The sequence below is a fragment of the Schistocerca cancellata genome, chromosome 8 (assembly GCF_023864275.1).
Source record: "Schistocerca cancellata isolate TAMUIC-IGC-003103 chromosome 8, iqSchCanc2.1, whole genome shotgun sequence".
NCBI classification, from domain to species: domain Eukaryota; kingdom Metazoa; phylum Arthropoda; class Insecta; order Orthoptera; family Acrididae; genus Schistocerca; species Schistocerca cancellata.
This window is the reverse complement of record NC_064633.1, coordinates 375,453,564-375,473,574: the sequence shown is the minus strand read 5'-3', so window position 1 is coordinate 375,473,574 and position 20,011 is coordinate 375,453,564. Positions and strand designations below refer to the sequence as shown.

The 20,011-nt window shown below is 43.3% G+C and overlaps 1 protein-coding gene across 1 annotated transcript in view; it reads left to right on the top strand.

The window, feature by feature from the left end:
* The window catches only part of LOC126094601 (xylosyl- and glucuronyltransferase LARGE1-like), a 154,631-nt gene that overhangs the window by 87,960 nt on the left and 46,660 nt on the right, over positions 1-20,011 (top strand). The window contains exon 10 of the mRNA XM_049909074.1: positions 1,735-1,859. Coding sequence (XP_049765031.1) covers positions 1,735-1,859 — 125 coding nt within the window. The remainder of the gene's footprint in view (positions 1-1,734; positions 1,860-20,011) is intronic.

Below are 20,011 nucleotides of genomic sequence, written 5' to 3'. Positions count from 1 at the left end.
GGACTTCCCAACAACTAATAATTCCCCCCCCCCCCCCCTCCCCTCCTCCTCTGTGAATATCAAGACCTCGATAGCCGAGAGACATCACCTGAGGTAGGGCAAGCAAATGACTTGAGCTGCCTTGTGATCATTTGCAGCTGCAGATAGCAACGAAAAGGCTTTCTCTGCCTGCCACACTTTCAAATGACCTATTATCCTGTCCTTGGAGAAAAAGTACTCAGATAGAAATTTTCAAATGAGATTTAGTTTTCTTATTGTGTTTTGGGGATGCTGGAAGAAGATCTTTTCTGCCACATTGTACACTACCCCCTATAGATTTGAATGAGAGAGCATGAGACACCAGCAAAAAAATAAACTGTCAGTACTGAAACATGCCTTAACCTTCAAAGTTCCCTCAGAGAAAATACTCTAAATTCATGTTTGTTCTATTATGTAATATATTTTTATTAATATAGAAAGCAAATGATCAAACAATGCCTACCATTAATGAATGTGAAAAATGGATCTTGACAAATAATTTAATAGACGATGATCTAGTTGATGGTCTAGCGGTTCTGGCGCTGCAATCCGGAACCGCGGGACTGCTACGGTCGCAGGTTCGAATCCTGCCTCGGGCATGGGTGTGTGTGATGTCCTTAGGTTAGTTAGGTTTAAGTAGTTCTAAGTTCTAGGGGACTTATGACCTAAGATGTTGAGTCCCATAGTGCTCAGAGCCATTTTTTTGATCTAGTTGATTTATAATGCCATGTATAATTGCCTAAACTTGTGATATAATACACTGCCTAGAAACCTCTAGAATACATTCTTTACAATCCAGATTTATTTTGATGGTACTTTAATTTGTTTAATCTGTCTAATGAGCCCTTAGCAGATAATTGTTTAATTGTGAAAGAAAGGCAATGAACCTTGTACACAACTCATTATCTTTTTAAGTAGCATACTGAAAGATTCTCACTGTGGTAAGGGAAACATAGTTTTGAATTGTGATGCCATTGGAAAACAGGATGTTTTGATTTTGTCACATTCCAGCAGTCCAGGTTACATTTTATTTCATCCTGAATAAATGGTCTTTAGAAATATATGATTTATAAGAATATTGGCAAAGATTCTAAACAGGATTATTCAGGGCATTGGAGAATTGTAAATTTACTGTAGAAAGTAGAAAGATTTAAGTTTGTAACATATTATGAAAAAGTAAGTTGCTACTCACTATATAGCGGAGATGCTGAGTCGCAGATTGCAACCCACTCACATGACTGAAGTCACAGGCAGCTGAAGCCACACTGCCATCTGATAGTGTGGCTTCAGTTGCCTGAGACTGCAGTTGTGTGTGTGAGTTGTGTTTGCATGAGTGTGTGTCTGTGCACGTTTTGTCTATTTCTGACGAATGGTTTACTGTCCGAAAGCTTGATTTGTGACAGTATTTTTGGTGTGCCTATCTGCGACTCAGCATCTCCACTATATGGTGAGTAGCAACTTTCTTTTCATGATATTGTTATATTCTATCCTGAATTTTGCATTGTTTAAGGTGTAGTATGACATACTTGTATTTCCTGTACTTCTTACAAAAATCCAGATACCATTTACTCTGTATAAAGTATTGGGTTTTTTGTTTGTCATTTTAGGTATTCGTGTTGGTGAGTGTAGAAAATTTATTCCTGTTTACACTTTTCCTACTGATCAGATGTATAAAAAGTCAGAGTTAGAGAAAACAGCACATTGTTTATTTTTCAGGTCCTATTAGTCTTACACTGTACATGTCAGATGCAGAAGCCCAACAGTTTCTCAGCTATGCTCTCAGCTCAGAGATACTAAATGGGAGGAAAAACATTGGGTACCACATCGTCTATAAGGAAGGTGTAAGTGAATCTTTTTTTTTTGTAATGCTAGTTCAATGTTTCGGCATTATGGTTTTTTATTTAGATTCTATGTTGTGTTTAAATTGAATTTCCTATGACTAATAATGATGTCCACTGTGAAATACACAGAGATTATAGAAACTTATATATTTTTATTCTTTTATGTACCTGTATTTGTGAAGATTGCAGGTTTGTGAATTATTCGTTATAGATGAATGAAATTTATTTCACATATGAGCTACAGTAACTGAATAAAATGACAGGTGTACATAGCAATAAAACAGCTATACATGCTCAAGGTCAACATACATTGGTCTGGTCATGGGACTGTGTGACACACAATAACAGGGCTTGATAACATCCACTGTGACATGCATCCACAATTAAGCTCCCAGGGAAGAGTCATCCTTAAAACTTTTAATGGAATATGGACCCATGGCCAAGCTCATGGAGCACAGTAATCATTGACTCCAGCATGAAACTGTGAGATGTTTGTCTAAACTCCCATGAATAATGCAACATTACTCTCACAGAAAATGTGTAAACAACCTTTTAAAGTGCTACCTAACATTATGGAATCTTGCTGTCATATTTGGTTTGAGAAGCTACCATACTTCCCTTGATAATATCGTCACGTTGAAATCAGAATTGTGGCAGTGCTTCATCTTCTGTAAAACCAGTGACCCACTGTTTCAGTAGTTCTTTCTGGGGCCAACTACAGCACCTTATATCTAGATCTTGACATTGGTCTTCTGTATGGTACATCTTTTTGATGAGAGGTCATAATCCTTGACTTCATATGTGATGTCCAACAAGTGATATGGTTATGGTACAGCCCAAAATATCACTTTAGCAACTTTTCTGACTGTCCCTCTTTCGACAAAGATGTAAAAGCCCATTCTAAGTTGTCTAGGCTGTATTTCACTGGCTGGTGTTTGATATTATAGTGTTCTCGATCTTTCTTCTGTGTGCGTAGGGTCTGTATGTGAGCCAACTGCCTTCCTTCTTTGGTCCTGGTGATGAGGTGTATCACGTAGTTACCCAGAGTACCATCTGGTTGAAATGGAGACTGTGTACCCATTGTCATTTTGGCCTTGTGGCAGAAAGAACACTGCCAAGCCTGTAGTGTCTTGTTTCATTGTAATGTATGTGAATGTCATGACGGGCAGCATTGTATCTCAATCTCTCTGTTTGAAATCAACATATGTCAAGTGGGTACAGGCCTTTGTCTTACTAAAGCATTCTGTTAGATCATCATCTGTGGAAGGAAGGCAGTTGCCATCTTCTGTATGATGTCGCAATGTCAAATTACATTAGTTTTTATTGGAAAACTTTTCCATGATCAGAGATCACCACACAGAGTCTCCGTACTTGAAAATAATGTTTTCTTCAAGGAACTTGCAATTTCAAGAGCTTTGGCAGTTGGCACAGCTTTGTTGACTGCATAGTGACTGAGATAGTCAGTGCAAACTACTATCTATCGATTCCCTTTTGTCGGCTCTGGGAAAATCCCAAAGAGGCTGATGCCAGTTCGATGGAATGGTGCTGCTGATGGTGAGATTAGTACTAGATGCTCCAGAGGTAATTGTGGCATGTTCCTATGTTGCCATCGTTCTTATAGTGACTCATGTAGTGTGTCTAACAGCTTGGTAGAGAACTGGCCAGTATTGCCTGTGACAGATCCTGTCTAGAGTCTCAAAAATTCTGGGTGACCAGATGTTAGAGCATCGTGGAAATACTTCAGGATAGCTGGCCATAGATGAGCTAGGATGATGAGCAACCATTTCTGCCCCACTGGACCATAGTTCCTCTTATACAATTCTCTGTTTATTAATTGGAATTCTCCTTTGTTCGGTCCCTCCTCCTTCAAGGCATCTGTGTTTTTCAGTAGTACTAGATCTCCCTCCTGTAAAGCAGCAGTGTCATTTAATCAGGGTGTATACATGGACAAGGAAAAACAAATTCCTGGATTTCCCGGTTAAAAATACACTTCCTCCCGGGTGAAAATGCACTTTTTCCATGTTAAGTGACAGTATACTCTTCCTCAGCACTGTAAAACTCATCAATCCTTTGAACGTTTATGGTTTTATATACTGATGTAGAATATCCCGGCACTTTAGAAAACGAGACTTGGGGGGGACACGTTTTGAAAGACCTTTGATGTGCAGCAAGATGTACGCTGCATATTTTCGAATTACGAAGGTATAAATTCGAATTCCACCAAACAACGCATGTCACTTTCCGAAGCATTGAAATTGAGATTATGATGGGCTTCTGTAAGCCAGTCATAGCTCATGTCACGTGATCTTGCCAGCTGATGACAGCATAGGGCACGTGATATAGTCAGCCAATATCAAGATCACTCTTAAGTAGTGCGAACACACAAATAAGAAAAGTTAATGGTTTAAATTAATATACGTAGCATTCACATATAATACTGGTCTTGAAGATTAATAAGCTGGAAGAAAAGTTAAGCTTCCACATATAATGTTGATCTTTTTTGCGCGTGTTACACTTTAAGATACATCACACAAATGTGCCAGTAAAATTTTTAACAATGACGTAAATTTCTGATCTTCTGGGCTCGAAATTCTTCTAAATGGTTGTCCTCAAAGAGTTGATTTTTAAATCACAATCAAACGCTTTGTGATTTAAGAAATTCATCGTACATTCTCGCACATAGTTCATCTTGTGCAAAAGGAAATTTGCTTTAAATGTAACGCTTTTCAAACCACCATTCGCAATATTTTCCCACAACCTGTTAGAAATAGGTTCGTTTCAGCAGTTGCAAGAGAGTGCCAGATAACAGACATCACCGCGCTTGTGCAGCTACGATGACGCGGGAAGCCCATATATACGTTCGTATGTGTAAAACATTAAAAGATCTTATATTATGTCATAAAAGAAACAAGACATCAGAGGAAACTTCAAAAGCGTCGGAATTTTGTGAACCATACTAAAATGCATAATTCAGCTTAAAATGCACACTCATATGTAAATTTTCTTGGAGTACCAGTACCGTATTATCTCATGTTTGGTTCTTTATTATGGCATAATGCCGTACGTGCACTTGAAATGCAGCAAACAGTTGAAACTAGCCAATTGTGTGAAATTAAATACTTCGTTTCAAATAAATTGACTGCCTCAGCAGAAATAATTACCGAAAGCCAAATCTCTTTAGCAAACCAGCAAAAATAACTTCATTGTTCCGCAAGGCGATTAATGCTTGACTGTCAGAAAGGTGGAGATAATATCTGAAACTAATAACATATTTTGGCCATCCGTAGCTATGCGAACGCATTTTGACAAAATACACAAAAATCTGTTTTGTTCTCATTTAACGTGAGAGCAACAAATGAAGAGGAAACAACAAAATCACTGAACGCAAACACAGGTCATGTGGAGATGATCCACGTCCCCACCACAACTCAGACTGCTCTGTGCATCTGCCCCGGATCTACGATATTTCCGAACCGGGGCAATATTAAGTAGTGGCACCCAGCCCCACTTCTGTAACCAGAAGCGCTAGAAGATACTACTCATATGCGCATGCGCAAGAGCCTGCCTGCAACTGCTCAAACGAATCTAATTTAAACAGTTATCATGTCACACTCATCAGAGGCAATTTGTTGATATGAAGCATTGCAGTCTTCCTAAAGCCTTTGACACACTTTGCTTTTGGCAGACGCTTGTATGAGCACTGCTTTGTTGTTGTATATGGCGCATTTCCTTGGCAACTTAAGTTTTATTTTCGTTTTTTTTCTCATGTTCATGTTTTGTTGCTGCAGTATTATTCTACAGTAGCTGGATACAGGAACATCCTTTGTTAGAGTATTGGTTCTTACCAGTCAAAATCACAAAAATTTAACTGAAAACTAAAATAATGGAAAATTCCCGGAATTCTAAACAATTCCCGGGTTTTTCCCGGTTTTCTCCCGGATGAAAAAATTCTCGGGTTTTTTCCGGATCTCCCGGTTGTCACGGGTCGTATACACCCTGTTAATGCAGCGATGACTGAGATTTCACCCACAATGCTGTATCGTTAGCTTGGAAGGCAGTCAGCATCCATGTGTTTGTGTCTGCTATTTTATATCACTGTGATGTCATAGTCCTGAAGCCTCTGTGTCTATCCCACCAGTTGACCCAACGCATTCTTCTGGTTAACCAGTCAACAAAGAGAATGGTAGTCTGTCACAACAGTGAATAGTTTGCCAAATGAATATGGCCGTAACTTATTATAAGCCAAACAGCTACAAGACACTCTTTCTTGGTTGTAGAGTAGTACTTGGAAAATACTCTGGAACCATAATTTATCAACATTTCAGTACCTTCATGAATTTCCACTAGAACTGCACCTACCCCATAACTGCTACTGTCTGTGTGAAGTTCTGTTTCGGCTTCCTCACCATTGAATGCTAGAACTGGAGAAGATGTTAGTACCTCCTAAAGGATGTGTATAGACCTGTCTTGCATCCCGTTCCAGGAAGATTTTACATATCGCTGCAGTAATTGTTGCAGAGGAAATGCCTTAATTTAGAAGTCCTTTATGAATTGCTGGTAGTATGAGCACATTCCACGACAACTTATTACATCAAAGATATGCTGAGGAGTTACAAAATCTGACTGCTTTTTTTTCTGTGAATTGGTATGGATGCCCCAAGATGTTCATTTCTTGTGAAGTAAAGAGTTACTTTTTTGGATTCAGGCTGACATCTATTGTCTGAAATTCAACACAGCTGTGAAGCAGCTTAGATGCCCTTCAAATTTCTTCAGAAATTGGCACTGTCGTCTATGTAGCAAAGACACATCATCCATTTAAGGTGTTGAAGCGGTCTATCATACTTGTGAAGGTGAGTGGAGTATTACATAGTTCAAATGGCATGAATCTTACAGGTCATCAGGAGTTTTGTAGGTGGTCTTTTGCTGCTGAGCTTCGTTATCCTTGATTTGCTCATAGACTGTAAGCATGCCCATAGTCGAGAAATAATTTTCTCCTTTCGGGCAGTCTCAGCTGTCATCATTTTGCAGCAATGGAGAGAGATCTTTCTTGAAGATTTCATTTAGTCATCGGTAATCAATGCAGAAATGTCATGTACCATCCTCCTCCTTCATCACAAGGACCATCGGAGAGAATCAAGGACTCTCTTGAGGTTCAATAATGTCATCTTGCAGCCATCTTCCCTACTTCCTCCCACATTATCTGTCATTCAGTTGTTGACACTCTGTATGAGTGTTGAATAATTGGTGGATGATTGCCAGTGTCGATACCGTGTTTTACCATGGGGTCTGCTTTCAGGATGGTGATTCTTCTGGAAAACCTTTAATTCACAGGAAATTACATTTCACATGGGGGGGGGACAGGGAAATCGCAGGAAATTTCAGGAATTTTGTAAGATCTCAGGGAGTTTTGTGTTTTTAACCAAACATTGAAAATTAATTTAATTTAGTTTTATAAATCACAAATTTTAAATACTTGCTGTAAATAAGACCTGTTAAGTTGCAGACAGGCACAGTTAAAAGACACTTACATAAAGCTTTTGGTCACAGTTTTCAGCAGCAAAAGAGAAACACACACCATTCATACACACAAGCAAGCACACCTGAGACACACATAACCACCAACTCCAGCATCTTGGGCTGGAATGCAACTATCATGTGGGATGCAAGCACCAATCTGGGGGACGGGTAAGGGGATCGGATAGTGGTGTGTGGTTGGGGAGAGAGACGAACGCTTCTGGTGGAGTTTGCAGGGACTAGAATTCCAACAGGCACAGTATCAGGAGGGCATGAGGCAGGGAGGTAGGATAAAAGGAGTGAAGGATAGAGGCAGGTAAAGATTGGCGGGTGCGTTGGAAGAGGGCGGCAAATAGACAGGATGGGACACAAGAATGGGAAGTAGGTAACAAGACTGAGGGGGTTGGAAACTTTTAACTGAGGTGTGTGGGGACAGTATGTTACCATAGGTTGAGGCTGGGATAATTATGAGAACGGAGAATGTGTTTTAAGGATGAGTCCCATCTTCGCAGTTCATAAAAGCTGGTGGTGGAGGAAAGGATCCAGATGGCTCGGGTAAAGCAGCTGTTGAAATCAAGTATGCTGTGTTCAGCTGCACCTTGTGCCACAGGGTGGTCTACTTTGCTCTTGGCCACAGTTTGGCAGTGGCCATTCACCCTGGTGGGCAGCTGGTTGGTAGTCATACCACTATAAAAAGTTGTGCATTATTGCAGCAGAGCTGGGACAGTGGTCGGTAAATAGCAGCTCGGGATCTGCATGCAGCTCTTTGGCCACTCCAATGTGCCTCATTGATAAACCGCCTCCAACTTCAGCTTTTGCTGAACTTTATGGCCGCAATGAGGCTGAAAACTGACGTTATAGAGGCACATATGCAGAGTGTTGGTTGTTTTTGCATAGCAGTCATTTTAAATGTTTATTTGATAGAATACAGTGAAAGAGAAAATCCTATAAGCTCAGTTTGCATAACGCCTAATCCAAAAGCACTTGAAGTGCCTTAATTCAGACCAGTACTCAAAAGTTTGGTAGTGATTGTTAATTGTGGACAAATGGGTATTGTTGGTGTTGTACCACAGGCTGGGCACAGGGGAGGTACACATGACACGTGCTACTCAACGGAGCCAGTTATCAGTGTGTTTAGTGGTCGGAGCCAGGGGGGTCGGAAGGAAGCACACGGTCAACGAAAATATCTGCACTGTGTGTTAAGCTACTTGTATCTTTCAGCTAGCTACAAATCTTACAGGTATTTCTGCTATTAATTTAGTAAGCTATATAACTTTGTCATAGAGTTTTTATTTTTGGAATATGACTTGCTGTATCAAAGATACATATCCTCAGGAGTAATATGTAATATTTTCTTGACATTGAGTGATCTGGGATCATTTTGTGGCTCTTATGTATATGTTAAAATGGTTTAATTTTTTTAATTGAGGAAAGACTTTGGAGACGTTCCTAAAAGCTAGCTTTCTTTCATGGTATTCAAATCTACCAAAGCACAACAACCCCTTTCTTAATAAAAACCTCTCATACTGTAATAAACACAAAAGATGTCACAGTCTCCATGTCACAACTTTTCATCAAAGATTCATTAACTTGTGTCATCTCTACTACAGATCCCCCTGTGGGTTTGGGGGTAAGGATAGGCCCGCAGTATTCCTGCCTGTCGTAAGAGGCGACTAAAAGGAGTCTCAACTGTTTCGGCCTTTAATGTGATGGTCCCCTAAGGGGTTTGACCACTCCATTTCAAAATTTTCCGTTAGTGCGTACCATTTGGGGAAGGACGCCTTACATGGTGCATTCTATATCCATCTTGCTCTAAGATCTGGCATATTCGTTATTGTCATGGAGTTGGACTTACACTGAGCTTCCGGCCACATCAGCTGCAGTGTGTTCCGGGTAGCCTACATTCCCTCCATTGTGCACTTCCATCTTTGCTCCCTTTATTAATGGATATTCGACACGCGACAACCAGCACGGTAGCCAGCCCGTTGTGGTGGGGTCGTCATGTACCCTCTTGGTGGTAGCCCCCTGACTACACAGGGATCACACTGCTGATGCCTGAGCTGCTACTTCCCAACGTATGCTGAGGAGTAGATACCTATCCCTCTGGGGCATCGGGACTCCCAGCAAAGGCCATCCTGCCAGGTGGTCTTTGCTGTGGCTGGGTGGCACCCGTGGGGAGAGCCCCTGGTCGGAGTGGGTGGCATCAGGGTGGATGAACCGCAATGAAGCGTGGTACATCATCTCTTGCTGGTGGGCCTCCACCAGCAGTCTCTAAGCGATCGAGGTCTAACCCTCAATGGCAAGAAATACGAACCAAGATCATTAACCTCCCTGGCCACTCCATGGGAGGAATGTATGGCTAAAGAAGGCAGTGGAGATTATTCACCCCGGTACCTCGTGTGTACACGTGTTGATGGTGAATCATTTATGTCGACCAAGCCCCAGTTTTTTGTGGAGCATTTAGAGGACAAGTTCAGGGAGGTGGAGGGCTTCTCCAAAATACGCTCTGGTTCAGTGCTCATCAAAACAGCATCCTCTGCCCAGTCACGGAGGTTGCTCGCTTGTGACAAGTTGGGGGATGTTTCAGTTAGTATCACGCCCCATAAGAGTCTCAATATGGTCCAGGGTATTATATTCCACAGGGATCTTCTTTTACAGTCCGACGATGAACTACACGCCAACCTAGAACGACGAGGTGTTCACTTCGTTCGACGCGTCCATCAGGGTCCGAGGGATAGTCAGGTAGCCACCGGTGCCTTCATCTTGGCCTTCGAGGGTGATGTCTTACCCGAAAAGGTTAAGGTGATGGTTTACCGTTGTGATGTGAAGCCATATATCCCTCCTCCAATGTGGTATTTTAAATGCTGGAAGTTCGGGCACATGTCATCCCGCTGTACTTCTGGCATCACGTGTCAAGATTGTGGACGTCCTTCTCATCCCAATACTCCATGTGCCCCGCCTCCTATCTGTGTTGACTGCGGAGAACACAATTCCCCCTGCTCACCGGACTGTAGGATATTCCAGAAAGAAAGGAAGATAATGGAATATAAGACCCTGGACGGCCTGACCTACATCGAGGCAAGGCGGAAATATGAGCGGCTACATCCTGTGCCAATGACATCAACCTATGCCACTGCTGCAACACCGGTTCAATCCTCTACCATGTCCTCACATACAGTTGGCTCTCAGCTATGTCAGAATTCACTGGCCCACTTGATTGTGGGGGGCACTTCACTCCCTTTTGCTTCTGCTCCATCTATTTCTGGAGCAACACCACCCCAACCATCGGGGACATTCGTTTCCACTTCCCAGCCAGAGAAGTGTGAGACTTCTTCGGCTACTGTCGCCAGGAAGGGGTCCCTTGGGGCCCTCCCATCCCAGGCTTTGCCCAGTGCCAAAGCGGACACCCGAAAACTTCTGAAGCAACCACCAGTCGCTGGTCGTAGGACCTCACGGTCGTCGTCCGTCCCTGAGACTGACCCAGTGAGGCCCTCCCAGCCAGACCCACCAAAGGCACAGCATGCAAAGCAGTCGAAGAAAAAGGCTCCCAAGCATCCTGACATTGTGGTGGCACCTGTCCCACTGCAACCTTCCAACTCTGCGTCTGAGGATGAGGTGGAGATTCTGGCGTCCGCTGAGGACCTGGATCTCGCCAGTCCCTCAGACGCGATGGATAGCTGTTGCACAGGTAGTGAATCAGTGGCAGCAGGGGCCTAGGAGGCGTAATCTGCCTCCCCAGTCCCTTCATGCCTTTCTCTGCCATGGACAATATCATCCTCCAGTGGAACTGCAGCAGTTTCTTCCACCATCTAGCTGAGCTCCAACAACTTTTCAGCCCTTTCCTCTGTATTGCTCTACAAGAAACTTGCTTTCCGGCAATGCGAACCACCGCCCTCCGTGGCTATCGGGATTATTATAGGAACCGGGCTGCTTATGAAAGGGTATCTGGTGGCATCTGCATCTATGTGCTTCACCCCCTTCACAGCGAGTCTGTTCCTCTGCAAACACCTTTAGAGGCTGTCGCTGTTCGGGTGTGGACGCCACAGGCTGTTACCATCTGCAGTCTTTATCTTCCACCGGATGGTGATGTCCCGCAGCATGTTCTGGCTGCACTGATAGCCCAATTGCCGCCACCTTTCCTGTTACTGGGTGACTTCAATGCCCATAACCCTCTGTGGGGTGAGTCAGTGGCAACAGGTCGAGGTGCCACGGTTGAGAATGTATTGGCACAGCTTGACCTCTCCCTTTTAAACGATGGTGCCTCCACACATTTCAGTGTGGCACATGGCATGTACTCTGCCATCGACCTTTTGATCTGCAGCCCTAGCCTCTTACCATCTGTCCAATGGTGTGGGCATTACGACCTGTGTGGTAGTGACCACTTTCTGATTTTTCTGTCACTGCCACAGTGCCACTATTCTTGGCGCCCTTGCAGATGGGCTATGAATAAGGCTGACTGGGACCTGTTTTTCTCCACTGCTGCTATTGACCCTGTTTCTCATGAAGCCATTGATACGGTGGATCACTCAGTCACCACCAGCATTGTTACTGCCGCAGAATCTGCCATTCCCCGTACTTCTGGGTCCCCCCGGCGGAGGACTGTGCCTTGGAGGTTGCCTGAGATCGCTGAAACGATTAAAGATCGCCGGCAGGCGCTCCAGCATCACAAGCGACATCCCTCCATAGAACACCTCATCGCCTTCTAACGGCTGCGTGCACGGGCCCGCCGCCTTATCGGCCAACGCAAGCAGGAGTCTTGGGAGTGGTATGTGTCCACTATGGCTGTCGGACCCCTGTCAGCGTCCCTGCGCTCTCACTGAATGGAACAGTTTGTACTGACTCCGACGTAATTGCAAACCGCTTGGCAGAGCATTTTGCTCTGAGTTCCGCTTCTGCGAAGTACCCACTGGCCTTCCGCTCCATTAAAGAGTGGGTGGAACGTCGGAGCCTTTCATTTCGCACCCACCATGCCAAATCCTACAATGTTCCATTCAGTGAGTGGTAATTTCACAGTGCCCTAGCTGCTTGCCCTGATACAGCTCCTGGGCCAGATCGCATCCACTGTCAGATGCTGAAACACCTTTCAGTGGACTGCCAGCGACGCCTCCTCAACCTTTACAACCGTATTTGGGTTGAGGGTGAGTTTCCGTCGCAATGGTGGGAAAGCATTGTTATCCCCATTTTGAAACCTGGCAAGAACCCTTTGGAGGTGGACAGCTACCGCCCCATTAGCCTCACCAACGTTCTTTGCAAGTTGCTTGAACGGATGGTGAGCCGGCGGTTGAGTTGGGTACTCGAGTCTCGAGGCCTTCTGGCCATCAGCACTTGGTCGCTGTCTTTTTCGACATGCGGAAGGCGTACGATACGACATGGCGTCATCACATCCTCTCTATGCTTCATGGTTGGGGTCTGCGGGGTCCACTGCCGATTTTCATCCGAAATTTTCTGTCGCATCGAACCTTCCGCATGCAAGTCTCGGCCTCCCATAGTTCCTCCCGAGTTCAGGAGAATGGGGTGCCACAGGGATCTGTTTTAAGCGTCTACCTGTTTTTAATAGCAATTGATGGGCTCGCTGTGGCGGTGGGAACGTCTGTCTCAGCGTCCTTGTATGCTGATGACTTCTCCTTTACTATAGCTCTATTGGCATTGCAGCTGCTGAATATCAGCTGCAGGGTGCTATCCGCAAGGCGCAGGCTTGGGCTGTAGTGCATGGCTTCCAGTTTTCGGCAGCCAACACGTGCGTTATGCATTTATGCCGGCGCCACACTGTTCACCCGGAGTCGCGACATTATCTTGCCAGCGAACTTCTTGCTGTGGTGGAGACACATAGGTTTTTGGGAGTGGTTTTTGATATCCGGTTGACTTGGCTGCTTCATATTCGGCAGCTTAAACAGATGTGTTGGCGGCATCTAAATGCTCTGCGATGCTTGAGCCACACCTGCTGGAGCGCCGACCGATCGACCCTCTTACAGTTCTACCAGGCGTTAATCCAGTCCCGTCTGGATTATGGGAGCCTGGCTTATGTTTCAGCATCCCCTTCTGCATTGTGGGTGCTGGACCCAATCCTTCACAGCGGGATCTGACTTGCCATTGGTCCTTTCCGGACCAGCCCTGTGGACAGCATACTTGTGGAGGCAGGTGTCCCTCCACTGCGGTTACGGTGCCAAAATTTACTGGCCGCTTATGCTATGCATGTTTGTAGCTTGCCCAGGCATCCTAATTATCGTTTCCTGTTCCCGCCGTTGGTCGTCCGTCTCCCAGATTGTCGGCCCCGGTCGGGTTGTACGATCGCGGTTCACGTCAGAGAGCTTCTCTCCGGGCTTGGGGTTAACCCTCTTCCGACTCCTTTCCGGGCCCCTCTGTGTACACCCGTGTGGTGTGTTCCCCGCCGTTGCCTTCGGCTCGAATTGGCACAGGACCCGAAGGACTCAGTCCCTCCGGATGCCTTCCGCCGCTGCTTTTATTTGTCCTAGCCACGTATCAGGGCTCTGGCATTGTTTACACTGACGGTTCGATGGTTGCTGGTCGTGTTGGTTATGCTCTAACTCTAGGGGACCACTACAAACAACGCTCATTGCTGGCTGGCTGCTGCGTTTTCACTGCTGAGCTGGTCGCCATCTTTCGTGCCCTAGAGTATATCCGCTCCTGCTCAGGTGAGTCCTTTGTTATCTGTAGCGACTCCCTGAGCGGTTTACGAGCTATCGACCAGTGTTTCCCTCATTCTCGTCTGGTGATGGCTATCCAGGAGTCCCTGCATACTCTTGCCCATTGCAGCCACTCTGTGGACTTTGTGTGGACCCCAGGCCATGTTGGGATACCCGGCAATGAAAATGTGGACCGGCTGGTGAAAGAGGCCACCAGTAAACCATCTCTGGACATTGGCCTCCTGGCACCTGATTTGCGAGCGATTTTCTGCCGCTAAATTTTCGAGCTTTGGGACACTGAATGGCGCAACCTGACCACGCCAAACAAACTCCATCCTATCAAGGAGACGACAACTGTGTGGCGGTCATCCTTGCGAGCCACTCGCAGGGACTCAGTAGTCCTTTGTCGGCTCCGCATTGGCCACACCCGTTTGACACACAGCTATTTACTGTGGCATTAGGACCCGCCTCTCTGTCGATGCAGGTCAGCTTGACGGTGGTCCACATTTTGTTGGCCTGTCCATTTTTAACTATGCTTAGGCAGACGTTTGCGCTGCCTGATACGCTCCCTGTCCTTTTAACTGATGACACTGGCATGGCAGGCTTAGTTTTGCGTTTTATTCGGGCAGGGGGTTTTTGTCATTAAATCTGAGTGTTTGTTGTGTTCTTTTGTGTTGATTGTGGCCTTTGGCCTACGGTTTTAGACTGAGTTTTTAATATGTTTCTCGGTGGTTGGCTTTTCCTTTTTTTCTCTATGGTTGGCCAACCACCGTCACACTCTGTGCGATTTTAACTTGTTTTGTCTGATCTCTGTCTGAGTCTTTCGTGTCCTGTGCCGTCTGCTGTCTTTTCTGTTGTTCGTTTTTTATTCTATGTGGGTGATTTTAGTTTTTTGGAAAAAGGGACCAATGAACATAACAGTCTGGTCCCTTTAACCTCCACAAACCAACCAACCATCTACTACAGAGCATGATGTAAAACTCTCCAGCTGCACGTAACAGTGTATGTCTTCACAAGCTGAATAATAATCTTCACAAACAAAATAAAACTATAAAGACATGCTACCTGTCATGCATGACTAGCATATGGTTGCAGTGAGTCAGTTACTACACAGTAGTGAGTTCAGTGGTCAGCAGTCTACATTTTATATGCACACGCCTCTATCAGTAAACAAGCCGACTCCAAAAACGTAAAAGGTCTAATAAAAAAATTGGTTGCCAGAGCGACTCCATCCTAGAAGTCCAACACAACCTCCAATCCCTGCTTAAAGCCTCTGGCTCTTCCCAGAACCTCTCCCCTGAATCCATTCCCTTCCTCGCTCGTATGACATCCTGCACCCCCACCTGCCATATGCTCCCCAAAATCCACAAACTCTACAATCCTGGACACTCCATTGTGGCTGGTTATTGTGCCCCCACTGAAAGAATTTCAGCCATCGCTCACCAACACCTCCAACCAATTGCCTGTAATCGAGCCTCCCACATCAAAGACACCAGCCACTTCCTTCATCATTGTGAAGGAATCTTCTCATGAAATTCCAATCACCAACTTTCTCCTCTGAATGCAAAAGTATTTTGCTGACGTTGACCTACATAGGCAGAAACAATCACCATGATAAAATAAGGGAAATCTGGGTTCACATGGAAAGATATAGGTCTTCATTCTTCCTGCACGCTATATGAGATTGGAATAATAGAGAATTGTGAAGGTGATTTGATGAACCCTCTGCCAGGCACTTAAATGTGATTTGCAGAGTATCCGTGTAGATGTAGACTCTCCACCATCCACACCCCTTTACTTCCTGGATCCCTGCTCATCACTGCTGACCCCACCTCCCTGTGCACCGACATTCCTCATACCTATGGTCTTACCACTGTTGAAACCTGCCTTTTACAATGTCCTTCAGACTCCAAACCCACTGCCTTATTCCTCATACATCCTACTAACTTTATCCTAAACCACAACTACTTCTCCTTTGAATGGTAGGTATACAAACAAATTTGCAGCATAGCCATAGGCACTCTCCTATGCCAACCTTTTTATGGGCCATCTAGAGGAGACCTTCATAGCCTCCCAAAATGCCAAATCCCTAGTCTGGTTCAGTTTCATTTATGATAACTTCACAATCTTGACTAAGGGCTAGGACACCCTATCTTCATTTCTTCACAACCTCAACACCTTTTCTCCCATCCACTTCGTGTGGTCCTCCTCAAACCAATGTGCCATCTTCCTAGATGTTGACTTCCTCCTCGCTGATGGCTCCATCCGCACCTCTGTCTGCATTAAACCCACCAACCACAAACAGTATCTGCATTTTGACAGCTGCCATCCCTTTCACACCAAAAAATCCCTCCCATACAGCCTGGCCAGCCAGGGCTGGTGTATCTGCAATGAAAATAACTCACTTGCTCAGTATGCTGAGGGTTCCACCAAGGCCTTCACAGACAGGCACTATTCCCCAGACCTAGTCTGCAAAAAGATCTCCCGTGCCATTTCCTCTCATACCCTCAATCCTCCCACTACCCCCAAGAACCAGTCACAAAGGGGTGTCCCCTTCATCAACCAGTACTACTCCTGGACTAGAACAACTGAACCACGTCCTCCACAAGGGCTTTGATCACTGATCATTTTGCCCTGAAATGAGGGACATCCTACCTGGGATACTTCCCACCCCTCCTAAATTGGTGTTCCAGCACCCACCCGACCTCCACAGCATCCTAGTCCAGTAGTCAGCAAACTCATGTGTCAAAAGAGCCAAATTCCAGTAGTATTGTAATTAAAAATTTTTCTGAGAACTGCACTTATTCTCTACAGCTATGCTTTTAGGAGTCGGTCAATAGTACTAACAGCAAATAAATAGAGAGACCACAATTAATAATAGCCCTATTTATTGACAAACAATATGTGTCATTGCATATTTAATGCGAACAGTGGCCTTATATTCCTTTGACTAGGTCGGCTTTGCATGGTTTTGTTTTTAACTCCAGGCAGGATTCTAGGTTCTCATTAATAAGGCAATTTCTCAGTATACTTTTTATGAGTTTCATGCTTAAAAAAGATTGTTCACATGTAAATATGAAACCGAAAACTGACAGAACATCAAATGCTAGTTTTTTTAAACGGATGGAATGAGTCTGGAATACTTTACCAGGTGTTAAAATTACCATGTCTTCCTTTTCTGGGTCTTTCAAAGCAGAATGTTTGTGCTGTGAACTAAGATCAAATTTTTTTCTGTCTTAATTGTTCCAAATCAGCATTAAGACACTCAGATTTGGAGCTCCATAGTTTCTTGTTTTTTAGCTCTAGCGATTGCATTTCAAAAGTGCCAATTTCAATATCAAAGGGAGATAAATTTAGTTTTGTTATGTTAGCATTGAGTGGATTTTTAATAAAGGCTAAAGACTCCATGCTTTTTCTGAATTCCTGAAACCACTGTAGGAAAGCTCCCTCATGTTTATAATTGGTCTCTTGAAAAAGGAAATGTCAATTACCAAGTTATTTTCTTGACGATATTTCAGCAGACTTGGGAAATGAATTAATGTTCCTCTTCCCAAATCTTGTGCCAAAAGAGACTATTTATTTTCGACGAAGTTATGTCTTCTAACATCGAAAAGACTTTTTCCATTCTCTCATAGTTTATGATTCAGCTCATTTAGAGGAGCTGTAACATTATCATAAAACATAATTTTTGGATCCCACAGTCTTGTGTTAATTCAAGATAGTCAGTTCTCTTTTCTAGGAGAAATACTTTAATTTATAATAATAAGGAAGTGAAATGCTGTAGAATGTATCCTCTTGTAAGCCATGTACCTTGTTATAAAGCAGAAGATCTGCATATTCACTCTCCATTTCAATCAGAAATTCCTTAAATTGTCAATTATAAAGAGCTCCAGTCATTATTGTGTTGACCATCATAACAACTAGGTCCATAACACTGCCAGTTTCTTCTGGGTCTCTGTGGACACAAAAGCGCTTCTTGATGAATAATGCAATGATAAACAAGTATGTCATGACTGATATATTTTTTTTCTTGAAAAGAGAAGTAAATCCCTTTCTTACTACAGTCATACTTTTTGCCACATCCGTTGCAACTGAAACATTCCTATCAACTGGAATATGGTATTTGTTCAAGCATTCAGTGACACTATTTGCAATGTGTTTGACCTTTGAGTGGCAGTAATCCAAAAAGTTCTTCCTTAGGACTAATAGATGAAATAAACCACACATAAAGTGAAACTTGTGCTGCATCATTTATGTTACAAGATTCGTCAACAGCTACAGATAAGGATGAAACCAATTTCTGGTCTTCAGTTAGTTGATCAATAGCATTTTTGAAGATATTCTGACTTTTCTATCTTCCTCTGTGTTAGCAGACAGCGGTAGCTCCTTAATTTTTGTAAGAATCTCTTCTTTGTTCTTAAAATCACAGTGTAACTCGTAGTATGCACTTACAAAACAACTTTTTATGTATTCGCTCTATGTGTGTGGTTTTCCTCTCTTACCAATTTCTTGACTTACGACAAAGCTTGAAAGGTTAGTGTTGCTGGAAGATTGCATCCAGTGATTAAATATCAAACTTGATTTTTCTTTATTTATTTGAAATTCCTGAACAGCTTTCTTTCTTACATCACCAGGAAGATATTAACTTCCAAATAATGCATGTTTGGTTGTAAAGTGCCTCTCCAAATTTGATTTCTTGTTATGTGCCAGTTTTTCTTGACAAATGAGACAGGTTGTGGAAGACCATGTTAGTTTTGTTTGAAGGCAAATTTCTCAGTCCATTCAATTTTAAATTCACAATTTTCATCTTCCGTTTTTCTTCGTTTCTTCTTCTTTGTAGCCATGGCTAAGGGGTGGCACATAAGAAGAATTTTATCATTTTAATAAAACCATAAGCACTAGATTGTAACAATTTCTTAAATTGTTGCAGAAAATGGCTGAGAGATTTGTGGTGTACACTCATGCATGCCAGTTATTAGAGCATACAGCTACATGTTGTTTCTCTGTACTTTCCTGTACAAACTTAACATTAATAGCTTGTATAGTTTAATGTTTTATTTGCCACGCATCAACTCCTATAGAGTAGGGATCCATTTTCACTATGTGTGAATATACTGTTCATGATTACTTATAAACAAACAACAAGGAGCACCAACAGTCAATAGTATCCTCAGGTGAAACAGCGATTGTGGAATAGGCATTGCATGAAACTAGTCACCTTAACAATGGACAATTCAGGTGGGATCACTGTGGATTGTTGACCTACTTTGCCGTTGTTTCGAAAGATGCACAACCAATACACACATGGGCGTCTGAAACATGGAGCAACACTATGTACAAGCTGAGTTTGCTTGTTAACAGATGGACTGTGTCATTAAATATAGCCTGATCCGTTCATCAAATTTAAGATGTGAGAATGGAGAAAAATTATATTCTTTTTCTTTATTTTTTTCCTTGGTCCTTTTACCATTTTGAAGCCAGCTTGTTTACTGACATGAGGTGTGTGAATATAAAATGTGGAGTGCTGACCACTGAAATCACTAATACGTAACTGGCTCACTGCAACCGTATGTATGCTAGTCATGTGCAACAGGTAGCGTCATTATAGTTTTGTTTTGCTAGTCAAAATACATTATCCAGTTTTAGAACACATACATTGCTATGTGCAGCCAGAGAGTTCTACATCATGCTCCATAACAGGGAAGACAATGACTGCATGAATCATTGACAAAAAGTTGTGATATGGGAAAAGTTATGACATGGGAGACTGTGATCTTTCATGATTATTACAATATGAGAGGTTTTTATTAAAAAAGGTGTTGTTTCACTTTGATAAATTTGAATACCATAAAAGAAAACTAGCTTTCCAGAACGTCTTGGAAGACTTTCCCCAATTCAAAACATTAAATCATTTTAACATATCCAAAATAGCCCCAAAGTGATTCCAGATCAGTAAATGTCAAGATATAAGAAATAAATTTTATACACTACTCC